Source organism: Lepidochelys kempii, chromosome 8, assembly GCF_965140265.1.
Source record: "Lepidochelys kempii isolate rLepKem1 chromosome 8, rLepKem1.hap2, whole genome shotgun sequence".
NCBI lineage: Eukaryota > Metazoa > Chordata > Testudines > Cheloniidae > Lepidochelys > Lepidochelys kempii.
In genome coordinates, this window is record NC_133263.1 from 75,423,351 (window position 1) to 75,440,106 (window position 16,756).

The following is a 16,756-nucleotide window of genomic DNA, read 5'->3' on the forward strand; positions in this document are numbered from 1 at the left end:
CAGTGTGAGACTCTGGGGAGCAATTAGGTGGCATGGGAAAGCAGTTTGGGAAAGTGCCCAGTTACTTGTTATGTGAATTTTAAAAAAATAACTGGTTTTGTGGAATCTACCTATTGTGTGATTATTAACTCTAGCAGTACTTCTAGTTTGAGAAGTTGTGTAGCCTAGGACATATCACCTGTCCTGATTAGAAGTCTTGAATGCACTATAATGCTAAAAACATCAGAGCAATAGGAAATCTTACAAGTAGCTGCTAACTGTGTGGTCTGTCACCAAAATACAAATACGTATAAGCTGAGCTTCTCGTGTGTACAATGCAAAGTTTATTTCTTACATGAGGTTTTGTTGCACTGCTAGGAAGGACCAAACGAAATCTAAAATGAAGCCATTAGTGTTTCTCAAAAGGCTGGAGCACTGCTTATATGGCAAGCTCCAAATGCTACCTTCTGTTTGTAAATCATGTTCTTTCAGTTTGCCAGGACATTCAAGTTTCCTATTTGTAGTGAAACAGACTGGTGGTTTGGATTAGATTTTTAGCATATGACATAATGTCTAAGGATGAGTCTTCTCTATTAGAATTGCAGCTTTACTATTTTCAATCATAATCTCAGAAGTAAACATTATTATTTATAGCTGCAGGATATCCATCTGGGGCTTAATTTTGCTTTTAAGGCACAGCTGGCAATGGTGGACAGTACAGTGGTGCACTGCCCAGTGAGAGCTTCTGGAGTCATTGTGCCTCAGGTAAAATGCCACCAGGAGTGCAAAGTGAAGAGGATGCACTGTGTACTGCCCCTGCAGCTGGCCAGCTGCGGTGGTAGACTCCAGTAACCCTAGTATTCAGTGGAATGCAAGGGCTGCTATTTTCCTCAAGCCCTGTTGAAGAGAAGAGGGGGGGGGGTTGAGCCCTTAATGTTTTAAACTTTGAAGGACCTGATCCTGCTTCTAGTTAAGTTTGTCAAAATTCAGATTAGCTTCAGTAGGAGCAGGATTGAGCTCTATCCTGTGCATCTTTATGGCTAATTTCAGATACACTCAAAATAGCATGTAAAGTAGCAACCCATTGTCTCCATTTCGACCCAGCCCATCCTGGACAATGTTCTCAAAGAATGTCCACTTCATGGCACCAAAAAAGACTTTACTAACAGTAGGCTGTGCAGAGCATGACCCTCCCTTTCCATATTCACATGTGGGACGGCAGCAAATTAGTTACCAGTGTTGACATTTAAAGGATCATCACTAAGCATCTGCACTAATTTAGTCACTGGGATGAATAGCAGGTGCTCTGTAGATGCAGTTAGGAATCACTGCATCGGTTTATGCCTGCTTCCCATGTGTAAGGTGTTCTCCATAACCATGAGGAATAGAGGTTTGGGGTTGTTTTGTTTTGTTTTTTAATAGAGTGCTGCATCCAAAGGGTGCCATAGCACTGACTCAGCACGACCTGCTGCAGTTCGCGACCTGCAGTGCCTCCCAACCCAGCATTTCATTCTCTTCCTCTCCCTTCACTGTTCAGGCATGTCTTCACTGCAGTTAGCCTGGGTTCTTACCCAGATATTATACCTAACTCCCTGCCTGTCCACATACAAAAACCTCTCACCTCAGTTTAGTGATGCTTTAAACCTGGTCTAGATGCCCTGACTCAGGGTGTGAGGTAGAGGTTGGGTTCTCTTTCACTTGGGCTGGGAACCCAACCACTTTGCAGTGAGGATGTAGACTAAATCACTGGAGTTCTGTCAGTCCTCCAGTACCTTTCCACAATTCTCTCTCTGTGCCAAGAAGGACAGTCAAGTTCGCGCACAATTCACTGGGAAAGAATCAGAGCAGCTCAGCTTACAGCGGCACACAGAACCACAGACTGTGCTCCTCAGAAGTCCAAGTGCCACATATGGGGGAGCGCAGCACCAGTGAAGACACAGTAACTTGGGTTATGGCTTCATAGGGTGGCTAGGCTAACCCCAGTGCTCATCATCCAGGCTAAATCTGCAGTGAAGACATACATACCCTAGAGGCTTCCACTCTTCCCTCTCTGGCCTGCAGGGTTTGGAAGCACTTTGGGTGATCCTTATTTCAAAGTGAACCATGGAACAGACATACACAATATTTCTAACCTAGGGAGTGAAAGGCACCCTTCCTTCTTGCCACAACATCTAGCAAAGTTTGACACAGTTCTAGCTCAAGGTTCCGTTAGGTGTAGAATGAAGGATATGTTACCTGGCCCTCTTTGTGTTAAAATATTTTGACTTATCCATGCACCACTTCAGCTTTATCTCTGTTGTTCACTTCTCTTGAACTTTTGGTCAAGGTGGAAAACAGATTATTCTGAATCTTAATTACTAATGTGTTCTTTCCTAGCAGGTTTCAAATTTAAATAAATTCCTTATTTTATTTCCACAAATTATATGTTCAAAGCAGAAATGTAAGTCACACATTCTGCTGCAGTATCATAACTATTGTGTCTGTCTCTATGGAAGCATTTCCCTGGGGTAATTGCTGACTTTCTAGCTTTTCTTTCAAGCATTTCACAAAACAAATAGATATACTTTTTTTACCCCAATTGTGTTTTAATGCAATCTGCAGTTTCTTTAGAGATTAATCCCCAACCAGTAAGGAAAATGAAGACATGAAAAGATGTTCAGCTGGCTAGTTTATGGACTTGAACTGACTAAAACCTAGCACCCAAGCTAAACACTTTAGTTAAAAGGCCCCTGTACTACAGAGGATGATAATAGTAATAGCACATAACGTAGTCCTTTGCACGCACTATACAAAGGTTATCAGCTTTATTAGCCCCAATTTACAGATGGGGAAAGTAAGGCACAGTGAAGGTAAATGACTCATCCAAGGTTATGTTGTGAGTCAGTGCAACAGCCAGGATCAGACCTCTTTCTCTTTGTTACCACTGTGGTGCTCTGACCATTGTATAGTGCTGCCTCCTGTCTGTGGAATATTGTATTCAGTTTTTCATTGGAACTAATTTGTTCAAGGAATGTAACAGAAGACAGCACAGAGTTGCCGTTTTAAGATAGAACCACTTTGGAATGGAGATGGGCTCAGGCTACAAAGATCAGATCAGGACTTTCCCAGAATTCAGGAGAATTCAATCCATTGTAGCCCATTACACAGACAAGGGCCAGTATTTGAATCTGAACTTTCTAACAATATGCTTAGAGTTGGGATTTTGTATCATGCCTGACTCTGTTTTGGGAGGAAATTTGAACTATGAAAAGAATCCATTGTTTTAGTATAATTTTAAATGTAATTAAGAAGCATAAGTATCTAGAAATCTTCCTGCAAGATACTTTAAGGTAGAAAAATGTAAAAAGCATTTCTGAATGGTTTGGTGCACATAGAAAAAAATTAAAATACTTTTTTTTTTTTACCTTGTTATACACATAGTTTAATTCAGGGAAAAGTGACTTGGGTAAAGTGTCTATTCATAAATATAATGTGAGTGGCTCACAGTTTAGCCATTTCTTTACAAGAAGTTCCTGTTTATCAGTTAAGCCAAACAGTGGACCAAAATATTACTAAAATCCTGTAGAAAACTACTAAACAACAAAAGATCTACTATGATTTACATTTGAAGTAGGGTATACTGCATCCTCTTTAGAGTGCTATGCACTTGAGCCATGCCTCTTACATTGTTAACTTCAGTTTGCTTTAACATAATCTTTTATACAATGTGAGTTGAAGTGAGGTAATGCTTCTAAGCCCTGGTCTACACTGGGACTTTAGGTCGAATTTAGCAGCTTTAAATCGATGTAAACCTGCACCTGTCCACACGATGAAGCCCTTTATTTCAACTTAAAGGGCTCTTAAAATTGATTTCCTTATTCCACCCCGACAAGTGGATTAGCGCTTAAATCGGCCTTGCCGGGTCGAATTTGGGGTACTGTAGACACAATTCGACGGTATTGGCCTCTGAGAGCTATCCCAGAGTGCTCCATTGTGACTGCTCTGGACAGCACTCTCAACTCAGATGCACGATTGTCTGCCGTTGCTCTGACGCAGGGAGGGGCGACTGACGACACGGCTTACAGGGTTGGCTTACAGGGAGCTAAAATCATCAAAGGAGGTGGCTTTACATCAAGGAGTATTTCAGGCAGGACTTCACGGAGGGTTCCAATAAGAAATGATGCACCTAAGTTATTGTTCTTATAGGAACAAGGAGGTTAGTCTGGCCTCTGATTGATACATGGCTAGATTTACCTCGCTGCACCTTCTCTGTGAGTGATTGCAGTGTGACCTAGAGGAATGAGTCCCCTAAACGGGGGACGGGGTGGGGGGGAAGTGTTTGCATTTGAGTACAAAACAAATCTGGGTCTATTCCTTGTTTTGATACACTCCATCTATCTTTTACATCTTTGGCTAGCAGTAGACGGTGCAGAAGGACTGCATGCCATCCACATCTCATGGCTGCTCGGCAGAAGATGGTACAATAGGACTGCTAGCCATCCTCCTCTCTTGCCTGCCTGGCAGAAGATGATGCAATAGGACTGCTAGCAATCTGTATCACCTGCCTGCTCACCATAAGATGGTTCAATAGGACTGACTGCAGGACTAAAGAGAATGACTTGATCAAGTCACTCCAAATTTAGTCCCTACGCCCATGTCTGCCAAGGCACTCCTGATAGACCTCACACACGTGACCAGGAGCACCTCGGACATGACGATGACGGCTACCAGTCCTATTGCACCGTCTGCTGCCACAAGACAATGGGTTGCTGCTGCTGTGTAGCAATGCAGTACCGCGTCTGCCAGCACCCAGGAGACATACGATGACAGTGAGCTGAGCGGGCTCCATGCTTGCATCTGCACAGATAACTCAGGAAAAAAGGCACAAAACGATTGTCTGCCCTTGCTTTCACGGAGGGAGGGAAGGAACGGGGGCCTGACGATATGTACCCAGAACCACCCGCGACAATGTTTTAGCCCCATCAGGCATTGGGATCTCAACCCAGAATTCCAATGGGCAGTGGAGACTGCGGGAACTGTGGGATAGCTACCCACAGTGCAACGCTCTGGAAGTCTACTCTAGCCTCAGTACTGTGGAAGCACTCCGCCGAGTTAATGCACTTAGAGCATTTTCTGTGGGGACACACACACTCGAATATATAAAACCGATTTCTAAAAAACCGACTTCTATAAATTCAACCTAATTTTGTAGTGTAGACATACCCATAGAGTTGTAGTGTTATAAATAGGAAAATAGTGTTGTACTATGAACAGGGCACTGGACTGAGAGTAAGAAGTTTCCCACTCATCCAGTGATTTATTGTGTAATCTTCCTCAAGTCACCTCATCTCTTTCTGCCTCATTCCCCCATCTGTAAATTTAGGATTATATTACTTACCGACCTTGACAAAATGTGTTGGGATCTTGGATAGAAAGTTGCATTTAAGAGCTAAATATTATTATTCTATCAGTATATTATTATATTATATTGTATCCATAAAAAATTATGGTCATTTAGATGCAAATTTTGGACCCACTCTGCATTGTCTTGGACATCACTGAGATTCAATTGCTGGCATCTAGCAAACAGTAGCAACTCACAACCTGGGCAACACTGTTGAAATGAATGGAGTTACATGGTAAACAAGTCACAGGAAAATTTAGCCCAGTGGTGTCCTCATTGTAACGAGAAAGATGGGATCAGTAACTCATAAGAGGTGAAGTCAACATAAATACTGTAATCCCCATCCTCAAAAGTGACCCAATAAGGATTGCAGTATTGTAGTCTCTGTACATAGTGCTGTACAAAAGGTTAAATGGGCTAATTTCATCTTACTCCCACTGTTTTAGTTTGTTTTTACTACACTATTTCTTAGTAATAATTTCTTTTGTGTTTTTTTTTTCAAAAAGTATTTTGAAGGGTGAGATTTCTGGGGCCTGGTTTCTGCTGACAGTGTGCTCTGTCTGAAGCTGTGCTGGCTACCTAGGAAACAGCAGCATGATCAAGAGTATTGAAGTTGTGGGCAGTGAGTCAAATGATGAATTTCTGTATATGAGTCACAAAAAAGTGAATGCATGATGACTAAATGGTTTTATTTATTTTTTATTTGCATGGTGAACAAAATTGCACTGAACATTAGGTAGACTTTATTTTCAAACGCTTGGTTAGGACATGAGTTAGGACTGCACTAACTGGTTAATTTAGTAGCAGTGGGGAAATAGTTGAGATTTGTATGAGAAGAAAAATCTTAACTGATTTGCTTTATTTATTCCAAAAGTAGATTTATGGGTATTAGGTATTTTGAAGTCCTCTGATGCATTGCAAAAAGGGTTGCATTGTAGAATGGGTGCACTCACTTTACTCTGGAGATGCAAGTTAAAATCCTCAATTAGGTCACAGGATGAAATGTATTTGGTCCTGACTGGATATTTTTACACATCATAGAAACACCATACAGTTTGGCAGCTCTCTGCTCAAGAGACTCTGGGTCAGACTATCAGGATTCTATAGGTCAGAATTGAGTATTGCAATTGATATAACTAGATTCTGATGCCTGAAAATTTATAAAAACAGCTCCCCAAACCTGTAGAAAACATCTTGCCTGTGCTACAGCTCGGGGGTGGAGGGGAGGCTTGCAAAAAAAACAACCAAACAAAAACACCATGCAGAAGACAGGTTTCAGAGTGGTAGCCGTGTTAGTCTGTATCAGCAAAAACAACGAGGAGTCCTTGTGGCACCTTAGAGACTAACACATTTATTTAAGCATAAGCTTTTGTGGGCTAGAACCCACTTCATCAGATGCATGGAGTGGAAAATACAGTAGCAGGTATATATACAGAGTACATGAAAAGATCGGAGTTGCCTTACCAAGTGGGGAGTCAGTCTAATGAGACAATTCAGTTGGAGTCCATGTTTGAAGTTTTTTTGGTTCACGAATTGTCACTTTTAAGTCTGTTATTGAGTGACCAGGGAGATTGAAGTGTTCTCCTACTGGTTTTTGAATGTTACAATTCCGGATGTCAGATTTGTTCTTTTGCGTAGAGACTGTCCGGTTTGGCCAATGTACATGGCAGAGGGGCATTGCTGGCACAGGATGGCATATATATCACATTGGTAGATGTGCAGGTGAATGAGCCCCTGATGGTGTGGCTGATGTGGTTAGGTCCTATGATGGTGTCCTTTGAATAGATATGCAGACAGATTTGGCACTGGGGTTTGTTGCAGGGTTTGGTTTCTGGGTTAGTGTTTTTGTTGTGTGGTATGTAGTTGCTGGTGAGTATTTGCTTCAGGTTGTGGGGCTGTCTGTAAGCGAGGACTGGCCTGTCTCCCAAGGTCTGTGAGAGTAAGGGATCGTCCTTCTGGATTGGTTGTAGATCCTTGATGATGCGCTGGAGAGGTTTTAGTTGGGGGCTATAGGTGACGGCTAATGGCGTTCTGTTACTTTCTTTGTTGGGTCTGTCCTGTAGTAGGTGACTTCTGGGTACCCTTCTGGCTCTCAGTCTGTTTCTTCACTTCACTTCAAGTGGATATTGTAGTTTTAAGAACACTTGATAGAGATCCTGTAGGTGTTTGTCTGAGGGATTGGAGCAAAGGTGGTTGTATCTTAGAGCGTGGCTGTAGACAATGGATCATGTGATGTGGTCTGGATGAAAGCTGTAGCCATGTAGGTAAGCATGTAGGTCAGTAGATTTCCGGTATAGGGTGGTGGTTATGTGACCATCGCTTATTAGCACTGTAGTGTCTAGGAAGTGGATCCCTTGTGTGGACTGGTCCAGGCTGAGGTTGATGGTGGGAATTGTTGAAATCCTGGTGGAATTCCTCAAGGGCCTCCTTCCCATGGGTCCAGACAATGAAGATGTCATCAATGTAGCGCAAGTAGAGTAGGGGCGTTAGGGGACGAGAGCTGAGGAAGCATTGTTCTAAGTCAGGCATAAAAGTATTGGCATACTGTGGGGCCATGCGGGTACCCCTAGCAGTCCCGCTGACTTGAAGGTATAAACACCTTTGCTAGGAAAGTGAAACATCTTAGTGCAGAAATGAGAATTAAATTGCCATAGAAAATTTATACTCAGTCCTTTGTGACTTTCTGGCAGAAATCATCATGTGTAATTATTTATAACTGTTTGTTTATGAAGAACCTGATCCTACAACCCTTACTTTGAAGGGTACGTACTTAAGTAATCCTAGTGAGTAACGGATATGAGCCCTGAAAGCACTTATACAAATGAGTAACTTTACTCATGTGAACAACCCTAATGACTTTAAAGGGATTACTCATGTCAGTAAAGTTAGTAAAATGGAGTCTGGGGGAAGGTGGAACAAGTTAAAAAAATAACAAATAACTGTATTATATCTGTAGGCTTGACATTTAAAAAAAAACTTATAGTAGTGAAAAAAATTAATTCCAGAATAAAGCTTAGTAATTAAAAAACATTTATGAATTTTTGAAGGGGAAGGAGGGAAGCTGGGTACTCATTATTTCTGCCAAAAGTTGGTTTACTCTCTTTACTTGACAAAAAAATATGGCTCAAATATTTTGGGTCTCTGCCACCAAACCACAGGCAGTTGTATGGTTTGCACTATATTTTGGATGATTGACAAAACTCACTGAAAAACAAGTGCTATTTGTTTTCCTGTGCCTAGTATTTAACGGGAAATCAGGAGGCTAAATTTGCAATCACTTGTTAAACAGCTGCAGATGTAAGCAAAGTGCTCTGCTAGAAGAAGAGTGAGATAGGATAGGAAATACATAACTAGTGATAAAATGTGTATAAATAGTGACCTTTCATGACTGCAAGAGAATGCAGCTGATTTTCAGTGTCGGGAAATTGTGCTTAGAATAATTTAAAAGGACATTTACAATTTATATTGGATTGAGAGGTTTTTTAAATCTCCATTGTTTTTCCACTCAGAAGCCTGAAAATAATTCCCCATCCTTCCAGTTTTTTACCCTTTTCTACATGGCAAATGTCTCCCACAGAAATATTTTGAAATAACTTCAGCATAATACACTGGTATAATTAAAAATAGTGTTCAGTGTACAGTAACTTCTGTAGAGCTTTATCATGACAGAAAATTGCTCTGTGAACTTTTGTCACATAGACAAATTTAGAATACTAAGTATTGTTTTTATCGGGGCTACAAAACTGGAATCTTTACTCTACTTTCATGCATATCAGGTGGAAGCTCAGGCCACTCATGCTGTTGCTTTTTTAAAGTTATGGGCAATAGATGAAGGATTTATGGGGTGGGGTGATGGAAAATGATAGGTTAAATATATATTTAGAATCTGATGAACTATCCAAATCAGATCAAATTTTACAGTACAATAAATCAGATGTAAGCCTAAAACTCCACTAGTGTTTCTTTAAATAACTGGATTTTTCATTTTAAAATTGTTTCACAAAGGAATCCGAGAAAGGAGAGGCAGCAATTCGACTAAGCTACACAATTATGAGGTACATGACAAACATATCTGTGTATTACAGTGACATCCCAAAATATTGTTCTGAACTTTATAATATGTAAACACCTTTCAGCTATATTGTGTATCACTTTCTCTGGATTTGAGCCAGGCAGGAATCTTTGGAAACAGGGCCGGCTCTAGGCACCAGCAAACCAAGCATGTGCTTGGGGCGGCACATTTCAAGGGGTGGCATTCCGGCCACCCTTTTTTTTTTCTGCTTGGGCAGTTGTGCTCTCAGAGCTTGGGGCGGCAAATTTTTTGCTTGGGGTGGCAAAAAACCTAGAGCCCTCCCTGTTTGGAAAAGCTGCTCTATGCTTCAGCATGAGTGTAATGAGGTTTTACCCTATCTAGCATCCTGCCTCAGTTTTCCTTCCAGGACTCTGCATCCAGCTGCTTTTGAGTCCAGTTACACTCGTTGGGATCAATTTATTAAAACAATATCGTCAAATGTCAGCTTAAATCAAAACATGGCTTTCTCCCACTCCAGTTACTTCAGCCTCTTGCTGGGCTCAACAGTTCTTTCCAAAACCTAGGTCCTGCTGCCTAGTATTTCTTCAAGCCTCTTAGACTATAGCTCCTGCCTTACACTATATCCAGGCCTTTTCATATGGCTGGTGTGAAGAGCCCCTGCCTGTATCCCCTCACCACCTCTGTATCCCCTCAAGTCCCTGCCCTTCCTATGACTGGTCAAGCAGGCTCCCTCTTATAGGAAGTCCCACCCCGCAGCTAATGCCAGGTGACAGGAAGCCTGACTCTTAGGACCACCACTCCATATATGCATCCTTGGCCTGACACTAAGCCAAGACGTGAAGGTAAAGATGAGCAGCCATATTGGTACAAAGAGTGAAATGTGTTCCCAGATGGCAGTTTCGCCCACCTCCTTCTTCCAGTGAGAAACTAGAAGGGGTGGAGCTGGCATTCAGGGTTATCTTCCTCCCTTGTATCATCATGGCTCCTCCTCCTCTTCTCTTGCTTCAGTGACTAGGTTTACTGTGCCACAGGGAATTAGTGCTGTAGCCTGTGGAAGTTTGCAGAAGTGGGGAGAAGGCTTCTGCATCCCACTAACGGAGCCTAGTGATTAATGCAGAAATAACAAATCACTACAGTGTGTGTTAGTCCTCGATTTCAGTGGAAACCAGGCAGCTGTAATGACTTGCATGTCTATATCTTAGTTCTCGCCTTCTTTTCTTCCTACTAAATTGAAATGGTTCCTAGAAATATTCTAGTAGACTCTATCAGAAGCCTTTAACAGGCTTATTTAGTTTGTTGATCTTTATGTGCATTCAGTTGTGTAAGTTAAACATGTCAGTTTTGAATATTGTTACGCATTCAGATAAATTAATGTGACATGTATGGCTAGCTATATATGATTAATATAGATAATCTCCCGCGAAGATAGCTAACCTGTGGAGGCAGAAGGAACCATCTTGAATGTGTAAACTGTTTTCATTCACCAGTGGAATATTTATGAAGTTGTTTAAAATGGGGCATTCAAGTTAATATTGCCCCTGAGGCGCTATTACTTGCATAATAAGCACTCACTCATAAAATAAGTCAAGCACAAAAGGACCTTGGCAGCATTACAAGGACACATTTTCTATAAGGCTGAATAGCTCTCTTAAGAGACATATACAGGATCTTCTTTAGAATCAGGGACATATGTTTTTTTTGTCTCTGGACAATCAAAGGAAATCCCTGTTGCAGTGCGAGTTCCCCTCTGTGACCAATATGCTGCTGCTGGATAGGAGTGTGCAGTAAGACAATATCTCTTCCTAAATAGTTTTTGTTTTCTGTAGAAATTCTCTCCAAGCCCCAAGAATGGATATTTGGGGGGGGGGTGGGGGGGAGAGAATGAGAATATTTCATGGAGAAAGGGATGTAGCTGCCCAGTTCTCATTTACTTGAAAGGCAGAATAGCCCTTAGAAATACTTTCTCTTCTGTGATTAGTAACTTCCCTCATCGGTATCTTTTGGGCCTGCACACTGTTTTCCAGACTTAGTGTGTCAAGTTTGAGAAATTCCCCTTCACTCCATCATCTGAGATCAGTGCATTCAAAAGGAGAAGAAATGGTGACAGCAGTACTGAGGGCATTAGAAATCACCACATCAAATGCAACAGCAAGAAAGAGTGTAAGGGAATACTTTTTCCACCCCATGGCTATGAAGCCAGCAAATAAAGAAGGAGATGGAGTGAGAGGACAATAGCATGCCTGACACAGTGTGTTGCTAGCCGACCAATTGAGCTGTGTAGCACTCAGATAAACGTTATAAATATCTTTGATTGAATGATGGTACTTTTAATTTCAGTGCACCTACATGTCCTGGGTGCTTTAAGGAGTAAGGCTGCTTTCCGAGAGATTGGTTCTATAGGGTAAGTAGTTAATGTACAAAGGCAGGTGTTGAAACAAAGTGATGGTTGATTTTTTCTTTCTTTCTTTTGGAAGAGTTTGTTGAACCCAGTCCAAAAAAAATAATGTGGTTGGCTCACTTAACCTAGCCTTAAGTCCTTGTAGTAAAAATCCCAGCACTGGCAGACAAAGCAGAGTTCTGCTCTTCTTTTTCAAATCTGGTAGTGGGACCAAAATTTCATATGCAAACTTGTGCATGATTTTTTAAAAAGTGAATGAAAAGCTTAATATGTATTTAAAGATGTTTTATTAACTATCTAACATCTACATTCTATAATATACCCTTACATTTGCTAGTTGTTTTGCCTTCTGTCCTTCAGTTTGTTCCTACTTAGATCTTGTTGTCAGCTTCATTCCCACAGGAAGACATTTGTCATGCCAAAGAATGTTGTAGAGTGTTTCAAAGTTTTAATTCGCAAACAAATAGAAAATCAAACGAATTCTGAGGAGGAAACCTATGCTGTTAACAGACATGGGATCAGTTGAAACATAAATGGAAAATAGAATGACAAGTGCATTGCAGTAAGCTACCACATATTAATATATTTTTCAGCTCAGTGTTCAAAAGTATCCTTTCTTCCTCTGCATAGAAAGTTCTCATTCAATGTGTCTTTAAAATGAATCAGATAAGTAAATGTCAGAACAACATGCCTGCACTAAAATTTTATTTGAAATGATGTAATAACTTACGGTCATTAATAGTAGATAACCATTTCCATCCAAAGATCCCAAAGTTTTTCTATTGTCAGATGAATTATGTTTCATGACACTCTAGTCTTTAAAGCTCATAGGCCTGATGCTCATTTATAGTAAGGCACCTTCACTCGGCATTTTCAAGTGTTTAAATGACAATCAGGACCCACATTTCTTCAGTACTGTGTAGCATAACTGTGGTAATTCAGGGTTTATCTTATTGCTGATAGTGGGAAGTGCAGTGGTATACTGGTGTCCATTGACTTCTAGTGTAAAGTCATAGCTGATCAAGGCCCTGATCCTGCAAACATATATGTGCTTGACTATATGCACAAGAATTGTTCCATGGGACTAACTCACATATGTAAAGGTAGGAACGTGCATAAATATTTGTAGGGCCTAATTAATTACATTTTAGGGTATGTGTATGCTGCAGTGAACACGCAGTGGCCCAGCAGGCTCGTACTTGGATTGTTAGTCCATACTAAACCTCTGCCACCATGTCATCACTACTATTGTTACCGGTGGTAGCTAGATTAAAACTTGTAAGGCACCTTGTATTACACCTTAATATGCAATGTGAACATACCTTAGAGATGTGTTGGGTCAAATTAATCCATAGTGTAGCTGCATCTTGGACACTGGAATTTCTCCAGAAATTGGTTTGGCTCCAATTTAAGGCAGACTTCAAAATCTGCATTATAACATGATTAATTCTTTTAACAAATTGTACTTTTCTGTTTAGGATATGTCTCCTTGTTGCTGCCTTTTCCCAAAACCATAGAACTGGGGTTATCCTACTGTAGACAGACTTTAATGGGGACATACAGGTGCCCAACATCTTTGAAAATCAAGCCATAATTGTCAAATACATTTTAGACAGTGTTTTGGTCCCTCACTGTTTTTTCCTATGGTATGCAGAGTTTACTTTCTTGCTTCAGAAATGTGCTAAACTCGTGTATCTTATGTTGTGCTGAATATAACCTTTTTATGAAAAATGTTTTATGATAATCATATGAACAGCAACAAATAAAGATCATCCAGAGTTGAAACAAATGTTAGACTAAATTTTAAAACTATTCTGGCAAAGGGATAAAGGATTCCTAAGCTATTTTCTGTGACAGGTCTGGTCAAAATGAACTCTGAAGTTCAAGGGTCTTCTCTCTTCAAAAAAGAGAAGTTTATGTGATCTGTGCAGTGTGTCCTCACAAAAAATGATTGATAATACTAACAAATATCAATGGATGTAGGAAAGAACTTTAGAAGAGTTTAACATGCTAGAACATACAAGCTGTTTCTCCACTTCGATGAGCATTTGTATTTGCTAAGCAGGTTGGTTTACAGTGTCCCAAACTGGTACTTTTAATAATGGTTCTAGCAAAGTTAATAACGAGTTGCTGTTGGTTTGCAATGATGGATGTTTAATATAAAAATAACCGATTTTAGTTTATTCCTTTGAATGAGCTCATTGTTGTATTTTGTTGTTTATAAAGCTAGACAGATGTAAATGGCTATTATTCTGGAGAAGCATGTGCATAAATAATGTGCAGGATAGAGCAGAGATTATGATGTTTTATTCATTGCTCTGATTGTAATGCTTAAAGTCGCATTAGACTTGCAGTTCAAAACCAGACTGCATGTTCAGTCCATCAAAAGAAGAGTGCAGGATGAATTGCAGTAAAAAGATGTTCACGTTGCAGAAATATGAACAAATATCTGTTCTCTTGGAGAAGTAGTGTGGCCTGTTTTGCTTGTTTGTGTAAGTGAGAAAAGTGCATGATACACCCCCTTTCTCCCTTGCACTGCAACATCATACTGCCATTTCCAGCTTTGCACAGCAGCTATGTTACCCCCTCCCCCAATCATGCATGGTGGATGGGTAGGGGGTGGAGTCAAGACTCTACACCTCCTATTCCCACCAACACACTCTTCAGCACCAGAGTGTGTGATAGACTGTGGTAGACCTGTTGCAATGTACTCTTTCTTCAAAGCAGTGAGGAGACTTCTGGAGTCACCATCTCCCTCTCAGGCTGGGGCCTGATCATACTGCCACCACCTAAATCTTTGTTTAAATGTAATTGCAGCTCAGCTTTATGCACATCCAGTGTGGTTATAAGATATGTCTAGGCCTTCTGGGATGAAGTCAGGAAAATGTTTTCTAATTTGTTCAGAACAGGTTATTTGGACCAATGGCCCATTGATTTAATTATCTGGGGTACATGCAGGACTTGAGTAGTATATTCTTTCAAACATTTTTCATACTGCTATGGAAAATATACAGTCTGAAGAAATCTTAAATATCTCTGTCTCCCCTTATCATTGCTTTGCTCTGCTCCAGCATCAGAGAGTTTCGTGCTTTCTCACAGAAGGAAATTTTCTAGGTTGTAATCCTTTTTGCACTGAGATATCACAACAAAAAGTTATCTATCTTCCTGTATCTCTTCTCCGCCCCCCTTCCCCCCCATGTTCTCATTAGACTTGACTGGATAGTCTCTGCTGAAACCAGGACTTGAAGGACCAACATTGGTAGACCATGTGGAGCAGATATCAGGCCATAATTATCAGTCACATTGAACAAGCACAAAATACAGTCTAGGATTGATGATTTTTAGCTGCCTTTGAGCTCCTCGAATCCTGAGCCCACTGTGCACTGATCCAGTTCGAAGATGTACATTAGAACCATCTACAGATGCTCTAAATTACCCTAGCTGTCAGTGGCCAGCCCCAAAGGATCAATATGACAGCCAGGAGTTGCCAGGGTGCAGGGAATTGTCCCATACACCAGCTGCAGGGAAGAGGATGTCATAGGAGTTGTAATGCCAGTTCGGTGCCACCAGACGATCCCCTGAGACTGGGATGATCTTCCTTGGGCTAGTAATGCTTGCTTTAGGGCTGCTTTTCACCACCAGTATGACAGAAATCAGCCCAATGCAGGGGCCAGTCTGGCCCTCTGATCTCACCTGCTGCAGATTGACTCCATTGTTGCTCCACCAAAGTCCATGGAGTTGCTTGGACTTACCATGACACAACTAAGAATTATTCGGCTCTCATTCTTCATTTCACTCTGTTCTGCTTCTGCAGCCGACATATTTGAATATCCCAAGGCTTTTGCACATATCCTCATTATAGTGACATGCACTATTCCTCAGTTTTCATTATTTTTAAAGTTATGAGTGAGGTGTTAGGTTGCCCATCAGGGCCTCATAGTGTAGTGTATTTTTCAACTCCTTTCTAAAGGTGTATGGTTGCTCTTACATTTTGGACCAGATATTTCAAGCCTCCAGACACAGGCTCCTGTTAAGAAAGCAACAATATGAGTTTTTATTTAATAAGGTATTCTCATCTGGTGAGGCTTTCAGTCATTATCTTCGGCTAACCTGGACAAGCATGACCTTGTGTTCTTTCTGATCATGTGATATTTAAAATGATTATATGTGGTCTAAACAGTGTTAAAAAACTGTCTGTTAAGCAAATTTTAAAACATGCAAATGTCACTTCATCACTTGCAATGAACGGATTTCTGTGTGACAGATTAAATGGCTTTTTTTAAAAAAATATACTTCTGTCCTAGGTAAATGTGTCCAATTAAAAATAGGGTTTTGTTCCCATCAGGTATCTCCAGGTTCCGTTCTTCAGTTTGAGAAGGGAAATTTCTCCTTGGCAGCAGAAACTGAGGAAAAGCCTTTCCCTCAGGGAAATGAACATCTGTTACAGTGGGCCCAAAAGGAATATGGAGCAGTCACATCTTTCACTGAACTCAAAATATCGAGAAACATTTACATCAAAGTGGGAGAAGGTATGTTTTTTTTTTTTAACAGAACAGGGAGTGGTGAGAATGAGGCACATTTTAGTTTGTATTTTACATTCTGTGTCTTAATTATTAAATATAATGCTCAATATTTTAGAATGGAGACCTCGTTAAGAGGCATGTGGGAGAGGGGAATAAAAAGTCTGAAAATCAGGCCATGGAATTAAGTTCCTATGTAGGGATTTTGGTGTCTTATTTTAGGCAGCCGAGTTTGGAAATTTTGTCCAGAATCCATTAGAGGAGTCAAATATTTAAGAAGTCACATTTTCTAAAAGGGTAAATGAATCATGCTGACTAATCAGGTAGCCTGTACTCTTCATTTAAAGAATTGATCCTCAAAAAATGAAGATGAGTGGGATTTATTTTTGCTAGCCAGAAAGTCACTGAGGTTTTTCTCTGTTTATTGCTTTATCCAAGAAATG

The 16,756-nt window shown here is 40.6% G+C and overlaps 1 protein-coding gene across 7 annotated transcripts in view; it reads left to right on the plus strand.

The window, feature by feature from the left end:
- Window positions 1–16,756, plus strand: part of TGFBR3 (transforming growth factor beta receptor 3) — a 178,411-nt gene that overhangs the window by 111,305 nt on the left and 50,350 nt on the right. For all 7 annotated transcript variants that reach the window (XM_073357091.1, XM_073357089.1, XM_073357088.1 and 4 more), the window contains one exon: window positions 16,139–16,322. In XM_073357091.1, the coding sequence (XP_073213192.1) occupies window positions 16,139–16,322 (184 nt within the window). The remainder of the gene's footprint in view (window positions 1–16,138; window positions 16,323–16,756) is intronic.